General features: G+C 45.4%; 1 protein-coding gene across 7 annotated transcripts in view; it reads right to left on the bottom strand.

The window, feature by feature from the left end:
* Window positions 1-14042, bottom strand: part of KAT2B (lysine acetyltransferase 2B) — a 99070-nt gene extending 85028 nt beyond the window's left edge. For 2 of the 7 annotated variants that reach the window (XM_027584758.2, XM_027584759.2), the window contains exon 1: window positions 13633-14041. In XM_027584758.2, coding sequence (XP_027440559.1) covers window positions 13633-13935 — 303 coding nt within the window. In that variant the 5' untranslated portion in view covers window positions 13936-14041. Of the gene's footprint in view, window positions 1-5630; window positions 5774-10709; window positions 10815-13632 lie in introns of those variants that run through there. The other 5 variants (XM_027584756.2, XM_027584757.2, XM_027584762.2 and 2 more) reach the window with 5 other exon arrangements.
* Between the last annotated feature and the right edge of the window lie 9519 nt (window positions 14043-23561).

Below are 23561 nucleotides of genomic sequence, written 5' to 3' on the forward strand. Positions count from 1 at the left end.
GGCCAGACCCTGCATCACAGCGGAGTCACGTCTCCAGGACCAACCCAAACATGCTTCACCCCTGGAAAAGGCCTCAAGAGGTCATGAATGACACCAAGGCCAAGAAACTCGTGCCCCAGAACCCTAAATCCCAGACAATCCCTGTATCTCTTCTAATACACACAGAACTAATCTCAGACTTTATCGGTGAACTTGCCAACGCAGACACCTCAGTCTTCAACGGTGGAAAGACCTGTCAAACTGTTTGGCTGACATCGAGCAGGCCAGACAACCAGCTGACAGAATTTTTCACTCTTCGGCCTGTTGTCCTGGCACAAAGTCAGCTGGGAGGAGCAAAATAAACAGTACCATATATGTCGCTTCCTCGGACAGCTCACACTCCCATGGTATCCATCATTATCCGGGCTGACAATTCGCACACCCACTTCACCAGCCCAACCTGCAAAGCAGCGCTTCCAGCCTGCATTCCCAACTGCCCACATCTGGCATCTCTGCCCAGGAAGCTAGCTCTACATTAGGCTCCCCCTCAACCCCAACACCCCTTTCCAACTAGCCTATTCCCTTCAGGGGCATCCGCCTTTCTCCTAGTTCCTGAGGCTCAGTACATCTGCATTCAATGCCCTCACCCAAGGCCATCTGATTCTTCTTTTCAAGTGTCTCCCAGATTTACATCTTCTCCATTCTCACTGGCAGGGCCCTGGGTCAGGCTTTTAACAGCTGGTTAGCAGAAACAGCTTTCTTCTCCCTTTCAATACATCCCCACTCCTGCTCCATCTAACACGCACCGGACCCACCCCCCTACTCTAAAATGCCATCTAACAATGTCCAGCATTCCTGCCTGATACTTTCCAAGGCAATTTTAGCCGACATCATCTTATTTTCCCCTCCCAATAACCCCACAGGACAAGTAATTCAATGCTTACAGAAGGGGTGTGGCTTGCCTGAGTTACCCCAGCTGGCAAAGGAGCAGGGACCAAAACCAAAACCTAGAACTTTTCGCTGGCACTCTAAAATATCTCGGTCTCCTCCTCCTTAAAGTGCAAAGACTCACTATTATTAAATAAATTCAGTCCAAAATTTTCTGCCTGAAATTCATGACTTTCTAACAACTGGTTTCTTCTTTACCCAGAGAGATGTTCCTTTTTTAACCCACAATTTCTGTGTACTTGTTTTTCCTTTTTTTCAATTTGGCTGGTCTCTTTATTAAGATCAGTAGTTATTTAGCTCTGCTTTTAAATGTAATAGTAGCTACCATTTTTGAGCACTTAGAATATTCCAATACTAAACCAAACTGCTAAGTGGATTATCTCATTTTATTATCAAAACAACACTTGACTACTAAAAGACACACCTAATTTAACACAACCAGAAAAAGGACTCTTGATTCTCATCCACTTCTAAAGCTGCCTCTCTCGTGGTCCTGCCCAACTTTGTAGATGGAGCTACCATCCTTTCCATTGCTCAAGCCAAAATCCTAGACATTGGGTTCATTTCAAGTCCTATTGCCTCCACACTCCTAATATTGCCCCAAACTGGCTAGTCTCCCCCACCCCACTGCCATCACACTCACGCAAGCCACCCTCCGCTTTCTACCCACATTGCAGTAACTTCAACTGGCTCTCTTTTTTCTCTTGCACAATTTACTCTTCTCAAAGCAGACAAAGGGGATGCTTTAAACACAAATCTTATCTGAATCCATCTGAAACAGCCCAGATGCCCAACAGCAGGTGAACAGATGAACAAACCGGTACATCCATACAGTGGAATACCTCTCAGCAAAAAAAAAGAAATTAACCACTGACACATGCAACAAGAATGAATCTCAAACATATCATACTGAGTGAAAGAACAACAGTATGTACTGTGTGGCATCATTTATATGAAATGCCAGAGTATCAAAACTAGTATACCGTGATACAAAGTAGATCAGTGGTTACCTCTGAGGGTGAGGCATTTAAATGGCAAGGAGCAGAAGGGAACTTTCTAGGGTGATTAAAATGTTCTGGGTCTTGATATGCATTTGTTGAAAATGATCAGAACTGGAAATCAAATCATTTCACAGTGTGAAAATTATACGTACTCGGCCATCTGGCCCCATCTACCTCTCACTTCATCTCCTACACTTGTCCCCTTGCCCCTCATCTAGCCACAAGGGTAACCTGGCCACCCTCAAGCATGCCAAGCCATTTCTGCCCCAGAGTCTTTGCACTCCCCACCTGGCACTCTACACACACACACCACCTGGCACTGCACACACACACACACCACCTGGCACTCTACACACACACACACCACCTGGCACTCTACACACACATACACACACACCCCCCACCCCCAATGGCTAGCTTCTTGTTGTCATTCAGGCCCCAGACTGTGTCCCATCCATAGAGAGACCTTTTTGGGCACGTACTGGAAGGACTCCCCAGGCACTGTCATTTACTTCTCTGTTTTCATTCTCTGCGTGGCATGTGGCACTTACCACTTTCTGTTATTTTCTTGTTTACTGTCTGCTTCCGCTACCAGAAGCAAGCTCTGCAAGAGTAAAAACCCATCTGTCACTGTGTCCCCAGCATCTAAATCAATGCCTGGCACATGATATAACAGTTTGTTGAATGAATGGGTAAAGTTGACAATATCACGCTCTCCATTTTACAGCTATGAAATCTGAGGCTTGTAGAGGGTAACTAATCTCCCCATGGTCACACAGCAAGAAAGCAGCACATCAGGATTCAAACCCAGGCAGTCTGTTCCCTGGGTCCACATTCCAAAGCACTCTGATGTCTTGCTCCCTTCACTTTTGCTTCTCTGTTGTTTTATACTATTCAATCCACCTAGGCTGAGCCTCTCTCCTACACTTCTACCTGCCCCCAGCTCATAATGTTTTTTGTCTGTGCTGACTTCATGCTTGATTACTCCCTCGAATCTTACTTTCCCTCTATACCTGTCTCCAGAGCAAGATGAGGGGCTCCTTGTGGCTTTCACTTCCTTTTGCCACTCACCACCCACCAGGGCAGAGCCTGGGCGCAGGCACCTAACCAATACTGGTGGATGTGTTCCCTTGGAGGTGGGGTGAATCAGGTAGTCCTTCCTGTGGGTATGTGCAAATCCTGGGTTACATGACTCACTTTGGTATTTCAAAGTAATGCTGACCTTGGCGTCCCTGGCATTCTGCCATCCAGTTTCAACACCAGCTTGTTAGAGCTAATGCAAATTAGAGCTGCCACCATCAGTCACTATGATACTGCTCAAGTCTCATCCCTGTACTTCTGGAATCTTCTGCATACCACAGAAGCCTCGTAGAAGGCTGCATAGGCCAAGAGCATGCAATGATGGGGGCTTTCTATGAGGGTGGAAAACTAATGGAAACATCCCCAAATGTCCTGCCCTGAGGTCAATGAAGAGACTACTCAAAGCCTCCTCCTAAAGTTAGGGGGCATATCATTCCAAATGGATCATTAGAGACATTATTTACACTTTTTTGCAAAATACATGTATTCATCTCCTGATTAAAAAAATAATAAGCCCTGTGTCTGGGCTTCTGGGTACAAACAGAAGAACATATCAAAGAAAGCCCATGGTAACCTTTAGTTTTAAGTGGGCAGCAAAGCAACAAAAAATATAAATAGTAGTTAGAAAACATGTCTTTGTAGGTGATTTTTTTTCTAGTTCACTAACACCATAGAGACTTTTAGAATACATGGTAGGGCCTCTTTCTCACTTCATAGGTGTTTGGTTTTTTTTGTTTGTTTGTTTAAGTTTTTTTGTTTATTTGAGAGAGCAAGCATGAGCAGGGGAGGAGTAGAGGGAGAGGGAGAAGCAGACTCCCTGCTCAGCAGGGAGCCCAATGCGGGGCTCCATCCCAGGACAACAGGATCATGACCTGAGCCAAAGGCAGAACCGAATAAGCCACCGAGGTGCCCCTCACATCATAGGTTTTAACTCCACTGTCTCACAATACAATTCCCGCGTGAGAATTTACTTCCAATTTGCAGAAGAGGAAACGGTGGTCAGAGAAGTTCACATCATTCATTCAGAGGAGGATTAAAAGTGGGTGTGACTCTCCTTGTTCTATCTTGTGGAAATCCAGGCCACCCGGCAAGTGCTGAAGGTCACCAGGTCTGCTGTAAGCACAAGGGAACGGCACTTAGCTACGGAGTCAGAAAATGCCGTTCCAGCTCCAGCTCGGGGCTGCCCTGCTCCTGGGACCACGAGACTTTGGGCACATTCCTAATCTCTCTGTGAGCCTGTTACCTTGTCTCTACGACACAATTTCCTTTCTTCCAATCTCACAAAGCCTGTGAATATGAAATTCACTGTGAATATGAAATTACCCATTTATTCAACAAATATGTATTGAGCACCTACTATGTGCAAGGCACAGTCAGTGGACCTGGGATATGAAGTGAACCAAAGTCCCTGCTTCAAGGAACTTCTGTCCCAAAGGAAACAATATGATATATATATGATTTCCAAGTGTTGAAAAATGCAGTAAAGGAAAACAAAACAGGTAACCTTAAAGAGTAATGGGGTGCTAGGGGCGCCTGGGTGGCTCAGTCATTAAGCGTCTGCCTTCGGCTCGGGTCATGGTCCCAGGGTCCTGGGATCGAGCCCCGCATCAGGCTCCCTGCTCAGAGGGAGGCCTGCTTCTCCCTCTCCCACTCCCCCTGCTAGTGTTCCCTCTCTCGCTGTGTCTCTCTCTGTCAAATAAATAAAATCTTTAAAAAAAAAAGAGTAATGGGGTGCTGCTTTTTTGACAGGGGGTGGTCAGAAGGCTTCTCTGAAAAGTTGGCATTTGAGAACAGACCAGAATGAGGCTTGAGAATAAGCCACACCAATACTTGGAGAAGAAGAGTGTGCAATGCAGGGGGTATCAGCATGTATAATTAAATGCCAGAGATGAAAGCAATTCAATATTATACAGATTCAAGGGGCACCTAAGTGGCTCAGTCAGTTAAGCGTCTGACTCTTGGTTTCGGCTCAGGTCATGATCTCAGGGTCCTGGGACTGAGCCCACCCCCCCACCCCCACTGGGATCCAAGCTCAGCAGGGAATCTGCTTGACATTTTCTCACTGCCTCTCCCTCTGCCCCTCCCCCTTGTGTGTGCACTCTCTCTCTAAAAAAAAATAAATAAATCTTTAAAAATATAGAAAGATTCAATTATATTTCAACTGTGATGAAAGGTGATGAATTGTCATAAGGAATTTAGACAGGAGCTCCCTAAGCAGAAATTTAAAGCAGCCCATGGAAATAAATGTAAAGTAGATAAATGGCAATAGGTTTAATGTAACACCCCCATTACATGTGCACATGAGTAAAAAAGACAAAAATCCTGCTGTGTTAAATACATCAATTACAAAACAGATTACTTCGTAAGTGGATAGTCCATATGAGTCCATTAAATAATAAGCTTACATATTTCACAGGAGTTTTCAAGGATGAGCTGTTATGCCAAAATTGTGCTTTGAGTAATAGAGTAAATCTGTGCTCCTCACTGCCTCTCCTGGAAAGAGGTAGCCTCACACTTCTGGGGATTGGGGATGTGGGTGGAAGGAGGGTGAAGAAGAATGATCTCTTTCCTGCATCTCCATCCCCTAGGCCAACAACACAACACAAAGGTGTCAATGCCTACCAGAGCTTTAGGTGCTGGGTTGTAGCCAGCCTTCTAGAAACCCTGCCACAGCTCCCAACATGTATGGTTCTGCCTGGTTTGCAGGATACAACATATAATTCTAGGCATCTTCCAGAACCGAGGATATGAGACAGCAGAGCTTCACACGGATATTTACCAGGAAGGACTGACCAATACAGACTCCAGAGGCAAAGGAACTATGCAGGCTGGGCATTCTACCAGCTGTGACGTCACAGGCCCCCAGCACCCACCTCCCTAGCGTTCTGCCCCTCCTCCATCCCAATGCTCATCTACAGCCCTTCTTGGTTTCTTGTCCCCATTCCTGCCCTCATGGGTTCTTCCCTATATTCCAAGAACTTTCACATATGCTAAATTCTGAAATAGAATCTTTTCTAAGATTTAATTAAAATTCATTTTATGAAGTTGTCCACACCCAACGACTTCCATCCTGAAAATGGCTGACAATTTTTAAAACTCGTTTTTACTTTAAGAACGTGTCTTTACAAACTACTACATGCAGCAACATGGATGCAGCTCACGCACATCATGTGAGTGATAAAAGCCAGATGCAAAAGAACGCAGGCCACATGATTCCATTTATGTCAAGTTTAAGAAAAGCAAAAGTAATCTCTAGTAATAAAAGAATAAGGGTTACCAGAGGTGGGGAGGAGGCACAGGGGGCCTTCAGAGGTGCTGAAGATGCCCGACAGCTCCATCTGAGTGGCAGCTGCACGGCCACGTGCCTATGTAAAAATTCACCAAGCTATATATGCTTATGATATGAGCACCTTACTGTCTGCATAATAAAATTAAGAAAAAAGTGACGTTTCTCTGAATTGTGCTGTAACACTGCTGTGTGTGCAGTCTTCCGCGGAGCTGTTTTGGGACTTCTAAACATCCAAGACAGTCAGTTCCTTACCTCTCTGGCACATCGGGCACCTTCCACAGCCTGAGTATGTATCGCTTTCATCTTCCTTCAACAAGGGATTCTAATGGGCCAGCACAGTGACCATTCTTGATTGTCAGCTTTAAAAGAATCAAGGGCATGCATCCGTCTGCCCTAGCCCAGTAATAAAAAACGCTTATTTTGTTTGCTTTATGGCCTGCACAGTTTCAATGAACTAGAAAAGCCTTTGAACATACCTCGCAATAGGAGTAACAATAAACATCAAATGAGAGCCATGGAATGTGTGGAACAAAATTGTCTCTGTAAGCCACTGAGAAGACCATCGCCTCCACCCCACATGAGAGTTTGGAAAGGGGATGCACAATCGTGCACTGGAAAGAAAATCTACTATGTGGGCCAGCTTTTCCCAGAGCAGCCAGTGCTGCTGAGGAAGTTGCTTAACCTCTTTGGGTCTCAGTCCCCTGCTAGTAAAACGACCTTCCTTACCTTCCTCTTGCACCAGGTAGAAGCAGCAAATGACACGAGGTGTAACACTGTGGCAAAACACTATCAACAAAACTGCTGAGACCCGTGGAAAGTTTCCAAAAACGAACTAAAATAGTCATACGTGGGCTACCTGTATTCCTAGAACTTTCACATAATGCTCACCTACTCCATCTTCACAGTAAGTCAATGAGGTGGCGCCCGGACTCCCACTTCACCATGCAGGAAACCGAACCCCAAGGCTGTTACATGGCTGCCCAAAGGCACCCAGCACGGAGGGAGAGGGAGGAAGACTTTCCAGGTTTGCTGCAGTAGCCAGCCAGTCCACGTGCCTCCTGTTCTGCCACAGGTGCTTTGTGTTTGGATCACATTAGGAGTAGGAAACCATCAAGAGTAAGAAACCATTGACAATCATTCCCAAATAACTACCTTCTTCTCCTGGAAAGAGCAACAAACCAAATCAGAAGCCACTGAGCCTTGGAAATCCAAGTTTTATTGGCACTGCACACAGTATCCAAATCTTTCATTTGAGGAGATGTTCCGATCATTCCAAGGTACCTCACATGAAACTGTGTTTTACCCTCAACATTCCCTATGATGGGTTAGACCTGTGGATTTACCTGACAGAAAGAGAATTAAATCCCGCCTATGTGGACAGGTAATCAGGTTTAAATCTGCTCAGTGGTTTTAAAAAAACAAAACAGACAAAATAAACCAAAAAAAAAAAAAAAATCAAAAAACAACACACCAGCACTGCATCACCAAATGCTATTTGCAAGCACATGCTTCCTAAAACAAAACACTCCTCAGCAGATTTTTGTTCTCTTTTGCCCTGTAAACTACTTTCTCAGTTACATAAAACTGCAAATTGCAATCTGAAGGCTATGCAGGCTTGAATTTCCATATTCCCTGAAAGTTTATGAAGAAACAATTAAATCTGGTCATCTTTCTCTCGGGCTTTTTGTATTGTGCCTGCCAAATGAAATATTTTTCCTATGTGTGCCTGGCTCCATGATATCACCTCTTAGAGAAGTCACCACACATGAAATAACTGTATGCTATAGATTTATGTGGCTAAAGACCACTCTTAAAAACACTGTATCTACGCTCCATGTTTGTGCTTTGCTGTAGCAATACTCTTTATTTGATGAGTCTCCAAAAAGATATTTTTAATTTGGTTTCTGTTTGCAAACTGTGAATACATACAAAGTATCACCTTAAACAGGTGCCCAGGGCAGGAGAAAAGTTTTTAGGGAGAAGGAAGAGGTCTAAGAACTGAACTATAGTGATGGATGCATATCTGTATACCTTTACTAAAAAGCATCTGACTGCACACTTACAGCTGGTGACTTTTATGATCTATAAATTATACCGCAAGAAAGCTGTTTAGAAATATGCCCCATGATTCACCAAGTGACATTTTTCAGGCTTCAAGTGTTATGCAAATTAACCTTAAAAGCATTAATTTTTCCAACGCTGCAAATGTATTCATGGTATTCACGGTCAATACAATTTTCCTCTAAAACAGGGTTTCTTAACTCTAGCACTACTGACATTTGGGACCAGATAATTGCTGTGCAGTCTATCCTGTGCAGAGTGGGCTACTTAGTAATACCCTGGGCCTCTGCTCACCAGTTGCCTGTAGCACTTCCTCCCTCACACTGACAATGACCAAAAAATGCCTCCAGACATCGCCAAATATCCCCGGGGGGGGGGGGGGGGACGGGACACGGCTCCTGGGTAAGAGCCACTGCTCTAGATTTTGACAGTTGAAAGAGAAATTTGCTCTCTGGAGGAGTGACTGACCAATACAAACAAAGGTGTTGGGGGCTCTCCCCAACTTTAAGACTTACTCTAGGTCCCCATTCACCAGCTCCTGGCTGGTAGGTAGGATAATTTTTCTCTGCCTCTGTCCTCTGCATATTCTACAATCAGTGTTACTTTTAGATTATCACCATTATTTTTTTTAAGTGAAGCCTAATTTTATAGCCCATGTCACTCTCCAAGTGTGGCAGTTGGCCCAGAATCGAAGCAACTGGCTTCTCCATAAATGCTCTGTGGCCACTGACTCTGACAGACAATGCAGCAATTACATTTACCCAGCATTAATCCAACACTTTTAGGTTCCAGGAACTTTGGAGGACCCTTTCTCTTTTAACTTCAAGGGTGAAGTTATGGTCTCCATTTTACAGAGGAAGTAATCAAGGCTCAGAGAAAACCTAAATGACTTGTGCCCAGGGTCACACAAGTGGCAGAGCTGAGATTCTCTAAATCCCACGTTCTTTCCTGACTTCCACCTTACCGGTGTACTCCCTACTTTGGGCTGCTGTAGGGGCTTACCACGGGCCAGACACCCAGCTGGATGCCTCGTACATACTAACGCAGTTTAAATCCTCCCTGTTATGCAATGAGACAGTATTATTATTCCTACTTTACGGACAAGGAAATGGAGTCTGAGGTAAAGTCCCTGTCCAAGGTCACAGTACTGGATATCCTCAAGTCTGAACTAAGAAGCACATGCTCTTGGCCACTATATCGTACTGCTTCCTTTCATGTAGAAATGGCCTGTTTCCTTAGGAAGAGTCAGTGGGGGTTTTTAGTAAATTATTATATTAAATTCAAGGACATTGAGATTTGGCCTACTCATACATTTACTTAAGTTTCTTCTATAACACTAAAAACTCAATCCTGTGGACACCTGTGAGAAACCTAGAAATGTACTATGTGAAAGAATTCCCTCTACCCCACTGTCAAGAAGCAGTCAGGCTAAAATTTCACCACTACTATCTTTAAGAGCTAATCATTTCCTCAGCTTTCTCTTCTCTAGTTCATTCACCCAATCAACAACCACATCACTTAGAATCTATTCAGAGACAAACACATATCACATAATCACACAATTAAAAATTGTGATAAAAATGGGGTGCCTGAGTGGCTCAGTCATTTAGCATCTGCCTTCTGCTCAGGTCATGATCTCAGGGTCCTGGGATCGAGCCCCGCATCGGGCTCCCCACTCTGCGGGAAGCCTGCTTCTCCCTCTCCCACTCCCCCTGTTTGTGTTCCTTCTCTCGCTGTGTCTCTCTCTGTCAAATAAATAAAATCTTTAAAAAAATATTGTGATAAAAGCACTAGGAAGGAAAAGTAAGCACAAGGGGGTTCCAAACAATTTATATTTGGAAGTCTGGCCAAGCAGGTAAAGGAAATGCAAGGAATGTGAGATGTGCAGGAAGAGCTGGAAGTTAATTTGAAAGGGAGTCAGGAAGAGCTTTCAGTCCCAGTAAACAGTATGTGCAAAGGCCCAGAGGTAGAAGGGAACCATGGACGCAAGGCCCTGAAAAGGGGCCAGACATAGCAGTGGTAAGGCCCTGCAGCAAAGAGAAATTAAGGGTCCCAAGTGGAGGTATAACATGGTCAGATCTATATTTTTAATGATTACTCTGTGTCACACAGAAGAAAAGTGACTCTCTGAAGCAACCTTTGCCAGAACATAGTTCAAAGAACTCTACCCTGGATCCGGCAAAACAAGTTTGTTTGTTTCTTCTTTTTTCTTTTCTCCAGGGTGTGGTATACCACCCGGGCTGTGAACTAGCTCCCTCCTCCTCCTGTTCCGTTTGTGAAGTTTAAAGGCCAGATCTTTTATCAGGTCTGGGACCTGTTTTTCTTTTAATAGCCCCCAGTAAACTACTCACCTCTTTCCAGGTCCCTCCTCACTCTCTCACCTCTCGACTCCCTCCAATTATGCCAAGGGGCCCATGAGTGACAAAAGGTCCTTTTGGGGCTTTCTTAGGTGAAGAATAGAGACAAGCTGAGAAAGAACCACAGATCTGCTCTCTCACACTCCCCTCACACCCAACTAAGTACAGTTTAGAAAAAAAAAAAGGCAAATCTGAGAGAATGTCACTCCCCAGGTTAAAATTCCCAGATTCCGCAATGCCTTCTTGGCCACACACATTGCCCTCCAACCTGGTGGCCTCAGCCAATGCAGCGTTAGCTCCTGCTGGCCCAGCTCCAAGCTTTCACAAGTGCTTTCAGTTTCTCCACTGCAAGAAGCTTCACATCACCCCACCCTGCACTACCAAGAGTCCTTAGCACCCACTGACACTTCCTCCAGGAAGCCATTCCTACTGCACCCAAGCTCCAGCCCAAGAACTGCCCTCCTCTGAGTTCCAAAACTGCCCTAAGAAAGCAGGTTTTTTTCACGTCATTGTACATGGTTCACTGCCTACCTCCCCAGGCCCCAAACACACGCATGCACGTGCGTGCACACATACACATACACTCAGTAGCTCCAGGAGAGCACATTCTGGGTGTCATGGCCCCAGCATCTAGCACAATGCCTGGAACCTAGTTGACCTAGTTGGGCCTCTCTAAATATTTACTGAATGAATATTAACTGAAGTAATGAGCAAATGAAAATGGACACTTCCAGAGTCTCCCAGGAGCAGAAAGAGAGGCCTTTAATGAGAAGTTTCCCTTCCTAAAAGTCTGATTGTGAATGTGACCATGAAACACACAAAGTCACAAACATTAGAAGAGGCTACATCTCACACTCAGAAATCTGAAAGGATCAAAAAAAAATCAATGGAGGGCACATAACAGGTTCATGGTTTTGAGGACCAAAATTTCAGGGAAGTTCTCAGGTTTTAGGGCAACAGTAGGCAGCTGGGAGAGAAGGTGTTCATCATGGGCACCCAATAAAAAGCCAGGGCAGGGGGCGCGTGGGTGGCTCAGCTGGTTAGGCGACTGCCTTCAGTTCAGGTCATGATCCTGGAGTCCTGGCATTGAGCCCCATGTCAGGCTCTCTGCTCAGCAGGGAGTCTGCTTCTCCCTCTGACCCTCACCCCTCTCATTCTCTCTCTCAAAAATAAATAAAATAAAATAAAATAAAAAACAGGACAGAAACGCTGACAGTTCCTACGTGAACCCATTCCAGCTCCTGAACGTCAGGTCCACCACGTAACTGAGCTTGTTTTCAATTCGGGGCACAGTTCTCCCTTCTGCCTACTATACTCCAGGTCTTGTTGCCATTAGTCTTATGTCCTTTATAACCACCTCCTGGCCCTTCACCCTTCTCCTTTTTTTGCAGTCCTTCAAAAATACCAACCACATATTGCCCTCAGAGGAGGGCAGTTTGCTTTCTTGGCTGAATTCAAAAGGGATTAATAATATATTGCCCAGGTCTGAATTAGGGACTTGCTACTGGTCACTGGACCAGCATCACATCAGCTGAGTTTGTTAGAAATGCAGAATCTCAGCCCCACCCCAGACCTATGGATTCACAATTAGCATTGAAATAGCTCCCCAGGTGATACCTATGCACCTTAAAGTTTGAAAAGCCCTAGAGCCAGATCCTACATTCGTTCAGCAAATATTTAGTAAACCCACGTAGGGTACACGGTAGGCATTCAACATACACGTGAGGATGTGAATGGTGTGGGAAAAAGGGTAAGCACAGACATTCCACTGAGGCTGAGAAGCTCCAGTAAATACTAAAAATGGCAACACTGGGGAGAGAGGTTCCAGCAGGATTAATAATCTTTACTACACCAAAATTCAGAAGTGGCCCCTGCAGACTGGTTGTGGGAATCTGGACTCTGGGAACTTGACCCTGTTTGCAGCAGGCAGGAGATATACATGGGAGGTGTGTGAGTGTGTCTCTTCCCCGCCTCAGCCACAGGCCGCAGGAGCTGACAAGGCCAAGTCCCCGCCCCCCTCAGCTGTCACCCTGTCAAAACAAAGCCGCTGCTGACAGCGCAGGGCCAGCCTGCCCCGCGGCCTCGGGCAATCCTCCCACCCCCGGAGCACGGCGCCCACATCTGGATCTGCAGCTGAAGGGCTACGGGGGGCGGGGCGAGAGCTGGGATGGAAAGGGGATGGCAAGAAACGCGTGTCAAACTGAGTCGTAGTGCCCGCCGCGCTGGGCTGTCACCTCGCCAAATCCTGTTTACACCTCAAGCAGCTGGGACAGCGTTTTAACTAAACAAGTAATAATACAATAATGACGGGGCTGTCACCGCGCGCAGCAGCGCCTCCTCCCTCAGCCTAGGGCGCCGGGAGCTCCCGGACCCTCGCCTCGGGCTGTGCTCACGTTCCCACCCCGCGCGTTCCGCCCCCTCGATCTCCCAAAGCGCTGGGAGTCCTGAAGCCAATTTCACTCTCACTCCCTTCCACTCAGCTCCTCCCAGTGGGACACGGAGAGAGGATGGAAGAAGAGGGGACGCTCAGATCCCCCCAAAAGAGGTTTCCTTGGCCCTGGGGCGCTTGCCACTTAGTAAGCGCGGCTCCACTCTCTGAAAGGTGCCTCTGGCGAACTCCTACAGAGCAACAAAGCCCCAGAGCAGCCCAGGAGCGCAGACGCAGAGGCAACTCCTTCCAAAGGGGAAGAATGAAAGGCTCCCGATCTGAGCGATCCCCTCCGTCCAACCCAACAGGACTCTTGTCCGAGAAGAAGCTAACTGGGCGCGGGCGACAGCAGCACTTCCGCGGTGCAGCGGCCCCAGGCGGGAGGCGGGAGGCGGGAGGCGGGGGCGGGGGGTTGGAGGGGGAAGGGGCGAGGGTCCCGCGGGCAGGGCCCTAGCCCCCCTGGGCGGCCGGGAAGCGGCGAGCGAGTACCTTGCAGGCGGAGTACACTCCGAGTTTCTCCAGTTTCTTGGCCCGCGGAGCCGAACGCAGTTGCGCCTTCTTCACGGCGATCCGGGCCGAGCCGCCGCCTCCTGGTCCTTCGGCCGTGCCTGCCGCCGCCACTGCAGTCGCCGGTCCGCAGGCGCCCGAGCCCCCGGCGGCGGCGGCGCACGGGGAGCCCTGCGGCGGCGCGGGCGGCGGCGCGGGGGGCTGTAGGGGCAGCGCCCCGAGCCCGGCCCCTGCCCCGGCTCCTGCCCCGCCGCCGCCCGGCCCGGCCCCGCCAGCCTCGGACATGCCGCCCCGGAGCACGGCAGGAGGCGCCGAGTGTCAGGCGCCGCCGCCGCCGCCGCCACCGCCGCCAGGGTCTCCCTCTCGGGCTCTGGTCGCCGGGAGAGCGAGACCCTCCCCCCACGCCCTCCCGCCCCCTTCGCCCACCCCCCTCCCCGCCCCCGCCCTCCCCCGCGCGCGCCGCTCGCTGGGCTCGCTCCGGCCGCGGCCCGCGCGCTGATGGTGGCGGCGGCGGCAGCTGCTCCCCCAGGAGGGAGGGGACTAGCGGCTCCGCTGCCGCCGCCGCCACAGCACACGCCCTCCCCCGGTTCTCCTCCCCGGGGTTCTACTCCGCGCCCCGGCCGCGGACATGTTCCTGGGGGCTGCGGACTAGGGGTGCGGGCCGGCGGGTGCCAACCTCTCGGTGTGTGTCGGGCCCGGGCGGCCCCCCCTCTCCCCCGGCCTCCTTCCCGCTGCCCGCGGGGTTTGTGCCCCCCCCCACCCCCGCGCCTCAGCACCTAGCGCTCGCCCGCCAGGGGGCGAGGCCAAGCTCTGGGTAAGGATGAGGGAGGGGGTGAGGGTGGGGGTAGGGGGGCTGGAGCCCAGGCACCTGCTGGCCGCCTCCATCTCCGCAGCCCCCCCAGCCGACCCCCTGCTCTCCCGAACGAGGCAGAGCCTCCCAGTTATTTGTTCTTCCACTCTATTCCACCCTCTCCGAACAGAGACAACTTCCTCCACCCTAGCGGGAGCCAGACACAAAAAAATATTTTTGAAAAGAACCCGTCCAAGCTAATCCTTTTCTTTGTTGCTAATTCACCAAAATAAAGGCGTAATGTTTTCTATTTCTTTTTAAATACTTTTCTGTGCAAGTTTTTTTAAATTAAGAACGCTTTCTTCCTATAGCAGTGTCTGGATCCCATCTGCTGGAGGATAAAAAGACTGTTAATATTTTCTGTAATTTTTGTTTAAAAGCACTGGTAGTTAAAAAGAACGGTTGTCTAAAAACACTGTCAAAATGAAAACTATTCGCAGTGGGAAAAGTTTGAATACAAAAAGTTTAAGAGGGCTCATCTCTGCATGGTGGGATTATAACCTTGCTATTTTCTTTTATATAATGTTACATAGTTTTCAAAAATTGATATCGCTGGCATTCATATTAACCATGAAAAAATTTAAGCAGCATCCAAAAGAATGAATGTTGATTTTGGCTTCACGCTTAAAATTTTTTTTTAAACAAACCTCGACTCAGCGTTTTCAACTATTGTTGAAAACTGTCGTTTTCATTGTTGACAATGAGGAGGGTGGTGTTTAGTAAGGTGGAGTGCACATTCCAGTTTTTCATTTGAAAGTTGTGCACTCTTGGTGGGCCTTTCTAAAACAGTTTTTAAAAGCCCAACGCTATTTCTCAGGACCCTTCACAAGTGTGTGCTTCCGTAATATGAGTCATAATTTTTGTGTAATATGGGTCATAATGTGCGTATTATCAAATTCTTTGCATGCCATGTAGCTCTCTGCCAGAGATGCCTTAAGGAATGTGCATTTCCCTGGAAACATTCCCCTTGCCATCCCGTTTTTCCGGTTAATTTTCTCTATCTTTTTTTCCAGATTCTCTGTGTTCTTTTGACTTTTAATGCAGAGCGATATTTTAAAATGAAAAATAAAGTTTGTATATCTAAACAGCGACATTAGACAGCACAAAAGGAAATAGCCTCTCCCAACTTGAGTCTAGCCTGAAGGGGGGCGGGGTGGGAAATGGCAGACTCTGGTCAGGTTCCATCAGGACAGTCTCTTGCGTGATTGGTATGCTTCACTTTAGCACTACTCCTCTCTCCTGCTTCTACTGAGGTTTTGCAGATTATTAGCCATTCTCACCACACCAGGATGGGAATCTTTTTTTTTTTTTAAAGATTTTATTTATTTATTCATGAGAGACAGACAGAGAGAGAGAGGCAGAGGGAGAAGCAGGCTCCCAAGGAGCAGGGACCCCAATGCAGGACTCGATCCCAGGATCCTGGGATCATGACCTGAGCCGAAGGCAGACGCTTAACCATCTGAGCCACCCAGGCGCCCACCAGGATGGGAATCTTAAAGGCTCTGATCCCCAGATCAAAGTCTAACATCATGATGGCAGCAGACATTGATAGGGGTTTGAGTTCCATATGCAGGAGTTTGTCAAACCGATGGGATGGTCCACTTGAGATCTGTGCATTTTACTGGATATAAATTTCCCTCAAATATTTTTTAAAAGTTATAATATTAAACTCCAGTTAATGGTACTCATGCTGAAAGTTTAGGGTTACAGTGTCATGATATCTGCAGCTTGCTTATCAAAAAACAAAATAAATTGGGGCACCTGGGTGGTTCAGTCAATTAAGCAGCCAACTCTTGATTTGGGCTCAGGTCATGATCTCAGGGTGGTGGGTTCCAGCCCTGCAACCAGCTGTGCACTCAGCGGGGAGTCACCTTGAGGATTCTCTCCCTCTCACCCTGCCCCTCCTCCTGTGTGCCCTCTCTCTCTAAAATAAATAAGTTTTTAAAAAAGTAAAAAAAAAAAAATTCTCTCTCTCCCTCTTCCTTTGCCCCTCCCCCCTCTCCTTCCCTCTCTAAAAAATAAATTAGGGCGCCTGGGTGGCTCAGTCTGTTAAGCGTCTGCCTTGGGCTCAGGTCATGATCCTGGGGGGCTCGCTGCTCAGTGGGGAGTCCGCTTCACCCTCTCCTTCTACCCTCCCCCTCCGCTGCTCTTGCACACGTGCTCTCGTTCTCTCTCTCTCAAATAAAAATTTAAAAAATTTTTTTTAAATTAAAGAAAATGAATTGAGGCATCTGTGAATGGGCAAATAGGCAGATGAACAGACTGGGTGATAAAGCAATCAGTAAAATGTTAATAATGGAATCTAGGTAGTGAGTGTAGGAGTGTTCACTGGGCAATTAGAATTTTTCTGTATGTTTGAAATTTTCCACAATAAAATGTTGGGGGAAAACCCCAACTTTAATATTAACTCACCCATCACGTCCCCTCTCCACAGCCAGCCTCAGAATTCAGGAGGCAGGCTATTTCCAGAATGTTTTGAAGCAGAAGAAAACAAACTCATTTCAGTCCATCCTGAAAACTATCACTGTCTGAATGGTGAATGGCTTGTGACATCAACTGAACATTATTTTTCATTATTTCCCTGCTCAGAGCACCCAGATGACATACTGCCTTAGGCTGCAGGCCCACAGTTTCAAGGCCTATTCAAAGTGTGTTATGAACACCAGGCAGGGACATTTCAAGGGCAAAGGATTCAGGAGGCTTGTTGCCTCTTCATAATCAGGCTGTTGTGAGCATTCAGTAAGTTCCTGGGTGCAGAGCCCTTTTTACGAAGTGAGTACCAAGACAATAAAAGGCAATGTTTTGGTTTATATTTACAACTGTGAAAGGCTTTCAATCCAAAATGGAACCAGAGGGGGGCGCCTGGCTGGCTCAATTGGTAGAGTATGCGACTCTTGATCTCCAGGTCGTGAGTTTGAGGCCCATGTTAGGGGTAGAGTTTACTTAATAAAATAAATAAAATAAAATGGAACTGGAGTATATGCAATGGAGAATCTCACACATGCATCCTCAAAAGAACAGAACTTAAGAACTGAAGATGATTTCCTGTAAATGCCTGATTTATAGAAGACGAAGACATCTCCTGACCAATGAACATGCACTAAGAATCTCTTCCCATCCTCAAGCCAATGAACTTAACTGCTTGGACTCTGGATGGACTTTCTCCACCCCACCAGAAGCCCTCAATGGATTCACCTGTAGCTTGCTACAGCATCTGTTTCCTGAATGGCATTCCTTTGCTATTCCCCAAAAATTCCATTTCTGGTAATTTGAACCTGCCTCAGTTTACCTCTTTATTGAGGTTAACACAATTTACTTAGGTAAGGAAGCCACAATTAGAAAATGAAGGGCTTGGAGAGTAGGAATTGTAGGGGGCGGTCTGACCACTGGAGATTAATTCTGGCATATTAATACCATAGAATATTATGTTCCTGTTAAAAGAATGACCTTTATACAAATATAATAGCATAGACAGATCTCCAAGAAGTACTGTTGAATGAACCCTGTACAGTTTAATACCATTTGTATTAAAAACAGGCACACTGACCGGTAAGCCCAGTTTTGTATATGTTCAATGAGTGCATGTAAAAATGCAAAAGCAAGAGCAATGTTCAGAGAAATAGATAGCAAACTCTTAAATGTATTTATCTTTCACTGGGCATCCTTGAGAATGAAACATTTTTCTTGGGATGCCTGGGTGGCTCAGTCAGTTAAGTGTCTGCGTTCGGCTCAGGTCATGGTCCCAGGGTCCTGGGATTGAGCCCCGCATCGGGCTCCCTGCTTCTCCCTCTCCCTCTGCCTGCCACTCCCCCTGCTTGTGCTCTCTCTTTCTCTTCCTCAATCTCTTGCTCTTAAATAAATACAATCTTTAAAAAAATAAAATAAATAAATAAAAATAAAACAGATTTTTCTCATTTTTATATCCCTAGTTCCTCACTCAAAGTCTTAGTAAGTACTAGTAGTCATTTCTACCTATAAATTCTATGTTCCATCTGTTCATATTTCTCTCCACGGCTATCATCTCTTGCCCAGACTACTAATAACAACTTCCTAACTGGTCTTTCTGCTTTTACCCTGGCTCTATCACAATCCCCTCATCAAAGGACAGAGTTTTAAAATTCTAAGTACAAACCTGATCCCACAGTTCCCTGCTTGAAACCCTTTAATGGCTTCTCACAACATTTAAAATACAGTCTCAGGGATGCCTGCGTGGCTCAATTAGTTAAATGTCTGCCTTGGGCTCAGGTCATGGTCCCAGAGTCCTGGGATCAAGCCCCTGCATCTGGCTCCCTGCTCGGGGAGCTTGTTCTCTGCTTGTTCTCTCTCTCTCTCTCTCTCCCTCTGAAAAATAAATAAAATCTTTAAAAAATAAAATAAAATAAAATACAGCCTCAACTCCATCATCTGCTTGGCAAAGTCCAACCTCTCCTAGCCCTTTCTCCAGTGAGTGGCAAGCTCCACCCAAGCTCAGGAAGCTCTTTCCTGCCGAGGCCTTCCCATTGGCTATACTGCCTGACGCCCTCCGACAGCATGGCTGCCCCCACAGCCCCAACCCACCCCCACACCCAGTGCGTCTAGTACCCCTTGCTCAGACATGCCTTCTCATCTAAGAAGGGCAAGTTTTGTGACCATCTATTGTTACTGCAACCCCCAGCACCTTTTTGCCATATTCTTTCCTACCAAGCCAACACAGCTTCTGTAAAGCACCAACAAGCCTGAAGCCACAGGGAGATTGAAACTGTCCCCACGGAGGGCCCAGACTCCAAGGGCTGAGTCTGGATCAGGTGGTGTCCAAGCAGGTTTGCCCCAGCGTGGCGTCCTTTCTGGCATAGCCACCTGTGTTTAGAGATAGCAGCTTGATGATGATTGTAAAATAAAGACATGCCTTAGTGTGAAGCTCCTTGAGCCAACGTCCCCCTGGAAAAAGTGGCTGTAATGACATTTGTTTTAATAACCTCTAAAATAAATTTTTTCTTTCTAAGGAAAAATTACTGAAAAACAATTATAAAATGATTCCTAGAGTTCAGAGACATAAATTATTTTTCCCTAGTTTTCAAGCGTTTACGCAATTAAATCCTCATTTCTTTTTTTTTTTTTTTAACTTTATTTGAAAGACACAGCGAGAGAGGGAACACAAGCAGGGGGAGTGGGAGAGGGAAGAGCAGGCTTCCCACGGAGCAGGGAGCCGAATGCAGGGGTTCGATCCCAGGACTCTAGGACCATGACCTGAGCCAAAGGCAGACACTTACCGGCTGAGTCACCAGGTGCCCCTTAAATCCTCATTTCTACAATGAGTCTTAGACGTGCCCCAAATACCATTAGTGCTATCTTATTCATTTTTATTTTTAATTGTTTGTTTTCTTTTTTTTATTTTTAATTGTTCTTAATAACAACTTTCCATATTTAATATGAATAGGCCTAAATGTGTTTGGCCGAGCACTGCCCTTGTAAAAAGAGGTTTTTCCCCATTGTCACTGTTTTTTGTCTTAAATTCTAATACATGTTTGTCAGCCTACCTACCATTTACAATAAAGGTACAAAGCAAGTAAAAGAAATGAAGACTTCTTTCTTCTGAATTCAGGCTAAGTGGCTGACTGCTTTTTTATGGCAATATGTGAGTATCTATCTCTTTGAATAACTTGAAAATTATATTTAAAAAATCAAATTTGGGGGATACCCAACTGGCTCAGTCAGTTGAGCATGCAACTCTTGATCTCAGCGTTGTGAGTTTGAGCCCTACGGTTGAGGCTACTTAAAAAAAAAAAAAAAATCAAATTTTCAAAGAACCAAACTTTGGTATCACCTAAGTTTTCTGTAACAATTTTCTGTATCTGAATAGAAGTATCCCCCCACTTTCAGAAAGTTCACATTCCAACCTTTCACTTTTATGAAAGACCTCAGTTAGTATGGTAATGGGCTTTATTTGTAAAAGCAAAAAGTCTCTTCAGATTTCTTTCAGTTGATGAAAACAGTTGCTGGGATATTTAATTCTATTTTTCTTAGTAGACATTTTTTTTAAAGATATAACATCTATTAAGTGCCCTAATTGTAATGGTCCCACTCAATGAATTTTTATATGTGCATATACTTGGCCACTCATTATCCAGATTGAGATACAGAACATTCCCAACACCCAAGAAGCCTCCCTTTTGCCCCTTTCTAGTTAGTCAGTACCCTCAGGCAATCATTATTCTGGCTTTATCATCATAGATTAGTCTTGCCTGTTCTTGAATTTCATATAACTATAATCATATAGCATGGACTCTGGTTGTGAGTCTCCTTTTTGAATACAGTTATATTTATGACCCCATCATGTTGTTCCATGAAGCCATATGTCCCTTCTTTTTACTGTTGCATAGTATTCCATTATATGACTATACCATAGCTTATCCATTCTCCTATTGATGAGCATGTCCAATTCTTTACTACTATGAATAAAGTTGCTATGAATATTCTTTTGTTTGTTTGGTTTTTTTTTTAAAGATTTCATTTATTCATTTTAGAGAGAGAGAGGAGCAGGAGAGGGGCGGAGGGAAAGGGAGAAAAAATCTGAAGCAGACTCTGCATTAAGCACAGAGCCCAACATGGGGCTCAAATCCCACAACGATGGGATCATGACCTGAGCTGAAACCAAGAGTCAGACGTTCAACCAACTGAGCCACCCAGGTGCCCCTGAATATTCTTATAATGCTTTTTTGTGCTCATATATGCTCATTTCTCCTATACCTAGGAGTACGGTTGTGGCATCATAGGGATAGTGTACATTGAGCTTTAATAGATGCTGCCAGTTTTCCAAAGTGGCTGTACCAATTTATGCTCCCATGTGCAGTGTTGCACATCCTCATCAAACTTTGGTATCATCAGTGTCTTTCATTTTCACCATTTGGTGGTTGTAAAATGTTATCTCCTTGTGGGTTTTTTTTATAATTAACATATAATGTATTATTTGTTTCAGTCCTTGTGGGTCTTTTTTTATTTTTTTTTAAAGATTCTATTTATTTATTTGAGAGAGAGAGAATGAGAGACAGAGAGCATGAGAAGGAGGAGAGTCAGAGGAAGAAGCAGACTCCCCGCCGAGCAGGGAGCCCGATGTGGGACTCGATCTCGGGACTCCAGGATCATGACCTGAGCCGAAGGCAGTCGCTTAACCAACTGAGCCACCCAGGCGCCCTCAGTCCTTGTGGTTTTAATTAGCACTTTCAACATGCATAATAATGTTGAGCACATTTTCATTTGCTTACTGGCATTTTGGATTTCCTCTTTTATGAAATAAATGCCTGTTCAAGTCTTTTACCCACTTTAAAATTAGTTTGTCTTTTTTTATTTTTTAGCAGATTTTTAACGTATATTTCCAATTTGAAACCTTCGATGGATATATATGTTGCAAATCTCTTCTCTTAGTCTGAGGCTTGATCTTTCACTCTCTTAATAGTATCCTTGATGGGGCGCCTGGGTGGCTCGGTTGGTTAAGCGACTGCCTTCGGCTCAGGTCATGATCCTGGAGTCCCGGGATCGAGTCCCACATCGGGCTCCCTGCTCAGTGGGGAGTCTGCTTCTCCCTCTGACCCTCTTCCCTCTCATGCTCTCTATCCCTCATTCTCTCTCTCTCAAATAAATAAATAAAATCTTTTAAAAAAATAGTATCCTTGATGAAGAGATACTCTTATTATATTGGTCTGATTTATTAATATTTTCTTCTACGTTTAGTGCTTTTGTGTTCCATGTAAAAATTCTTTGCCTAACCCAGTTCCCTTCTTCTTCTAAGTGTTCTTTGAGTTTTATTGAGAGAGAGAGAGAGCACAAGCAGGAGGGAACGGCAGGCAGGAGAAGCAGATTCCCTGCGGAGCAAGGTGGGACCTGATACCAGGACCCTGGGATCATGACCTGAGCAGAAGGCAGCCGCTTAACCAAATGAGCCACCCAGGCATCCCAAGTTTTACTGTTCCTATCTTTCACATTTAAGTCCTGTTGCATCTCTATCAGTTGCTGACTATAGTGTGAGGCAGTGGGCAACGTCTTATTAAAATTTTCTCTTTGTATACCATTTTTAAACTATCATTGTTAAATGTACCAGGAGTGCCTTGCAGCATGACCTTATAGATCCATCTTTACAGCAGGTTCACTGTAGTGCTTTTGAAGAACAGTCAGGCACCCCATTAAAGTTTGCATGTTTTCTAATTAGTTTTTAAAACAGCATTGCCCTTGGTCTCAGGCAAGAGGAGTGTCTACTCTGAGACCCATAGTTTATAGCATCTCTCATGTCATAAACACTCACAAGCAGAGGCGGGGAGGGGAATCTCTGTCACTTGTCAGTTGGTATGAGCTCTAAACAGGACAACCCTGTAAACCTAAACATTCATCTTTTACCTAACCGTATTATGCCCTAAGGAGACACACTTCCTTGCCTTTCTTGTCCTAGATTCTCAAAACAGAAGGTGTCTGGATCAGAATATTGAGAAGTTTTGAGTGTGAGAGAGCACAGTATGGAAGTGCAGGAAGGATCTGAGTGGCAGGAATGCTTAGGTAAGAGAAAAGACAAATTAACTTGTCAAATCCTCCTTCTTAGTATGAATGCAAAAGACTCCTGCATACAAAGTATTGTTTCCCAGAGTGCCAAGCAGCCGCTGTCTTGCTTCTCTTTGTGCTCCAATTCATGCCTCTGAAGATCTTCATAAATTAGCACAAGTATTCAGTAACGTTGCAGTGTCTGAGGAACATTTTGTAATATTAGAGAATTTTTTACCCTTAAATGTGTATGTATATAGATCTAAACATTATATATGGGAAGCATGACAGATTTTTTTCATTGGCAAATAGGTGAACATTAAATGCAAACACTGTGAACAGTTTTATAAAATTATTAAGGACAACTGAACTTTCTAAAAAGCTAATAAAACATGCAGCTTATTTTAATACCTTTGACTAGAAATTTGATAGTGATTAATTTCATTTTGCTTTTTAGTTTTGATAGGTCATTTTGAATATTTTAGAAGAAAGATAGCATTTCTTAAAATGTGAAAAATAATTTTAATTTCTTTTTTTACATTTACAGTCATTTACA

Source organism: Zalophus californianus, chromosome 1, assembly GCF_009762305.2.
Source record: "Zalophus californianus isolate mZalCal1 chromosome 1, mZalCal1.pri.v2, whole genome shotgun sequence".
NCBI lineage: Eukaryota > Metazoa > Chordata > Mammalia > Carnivora > Otariidae > Zalophus > Zalophus californianus.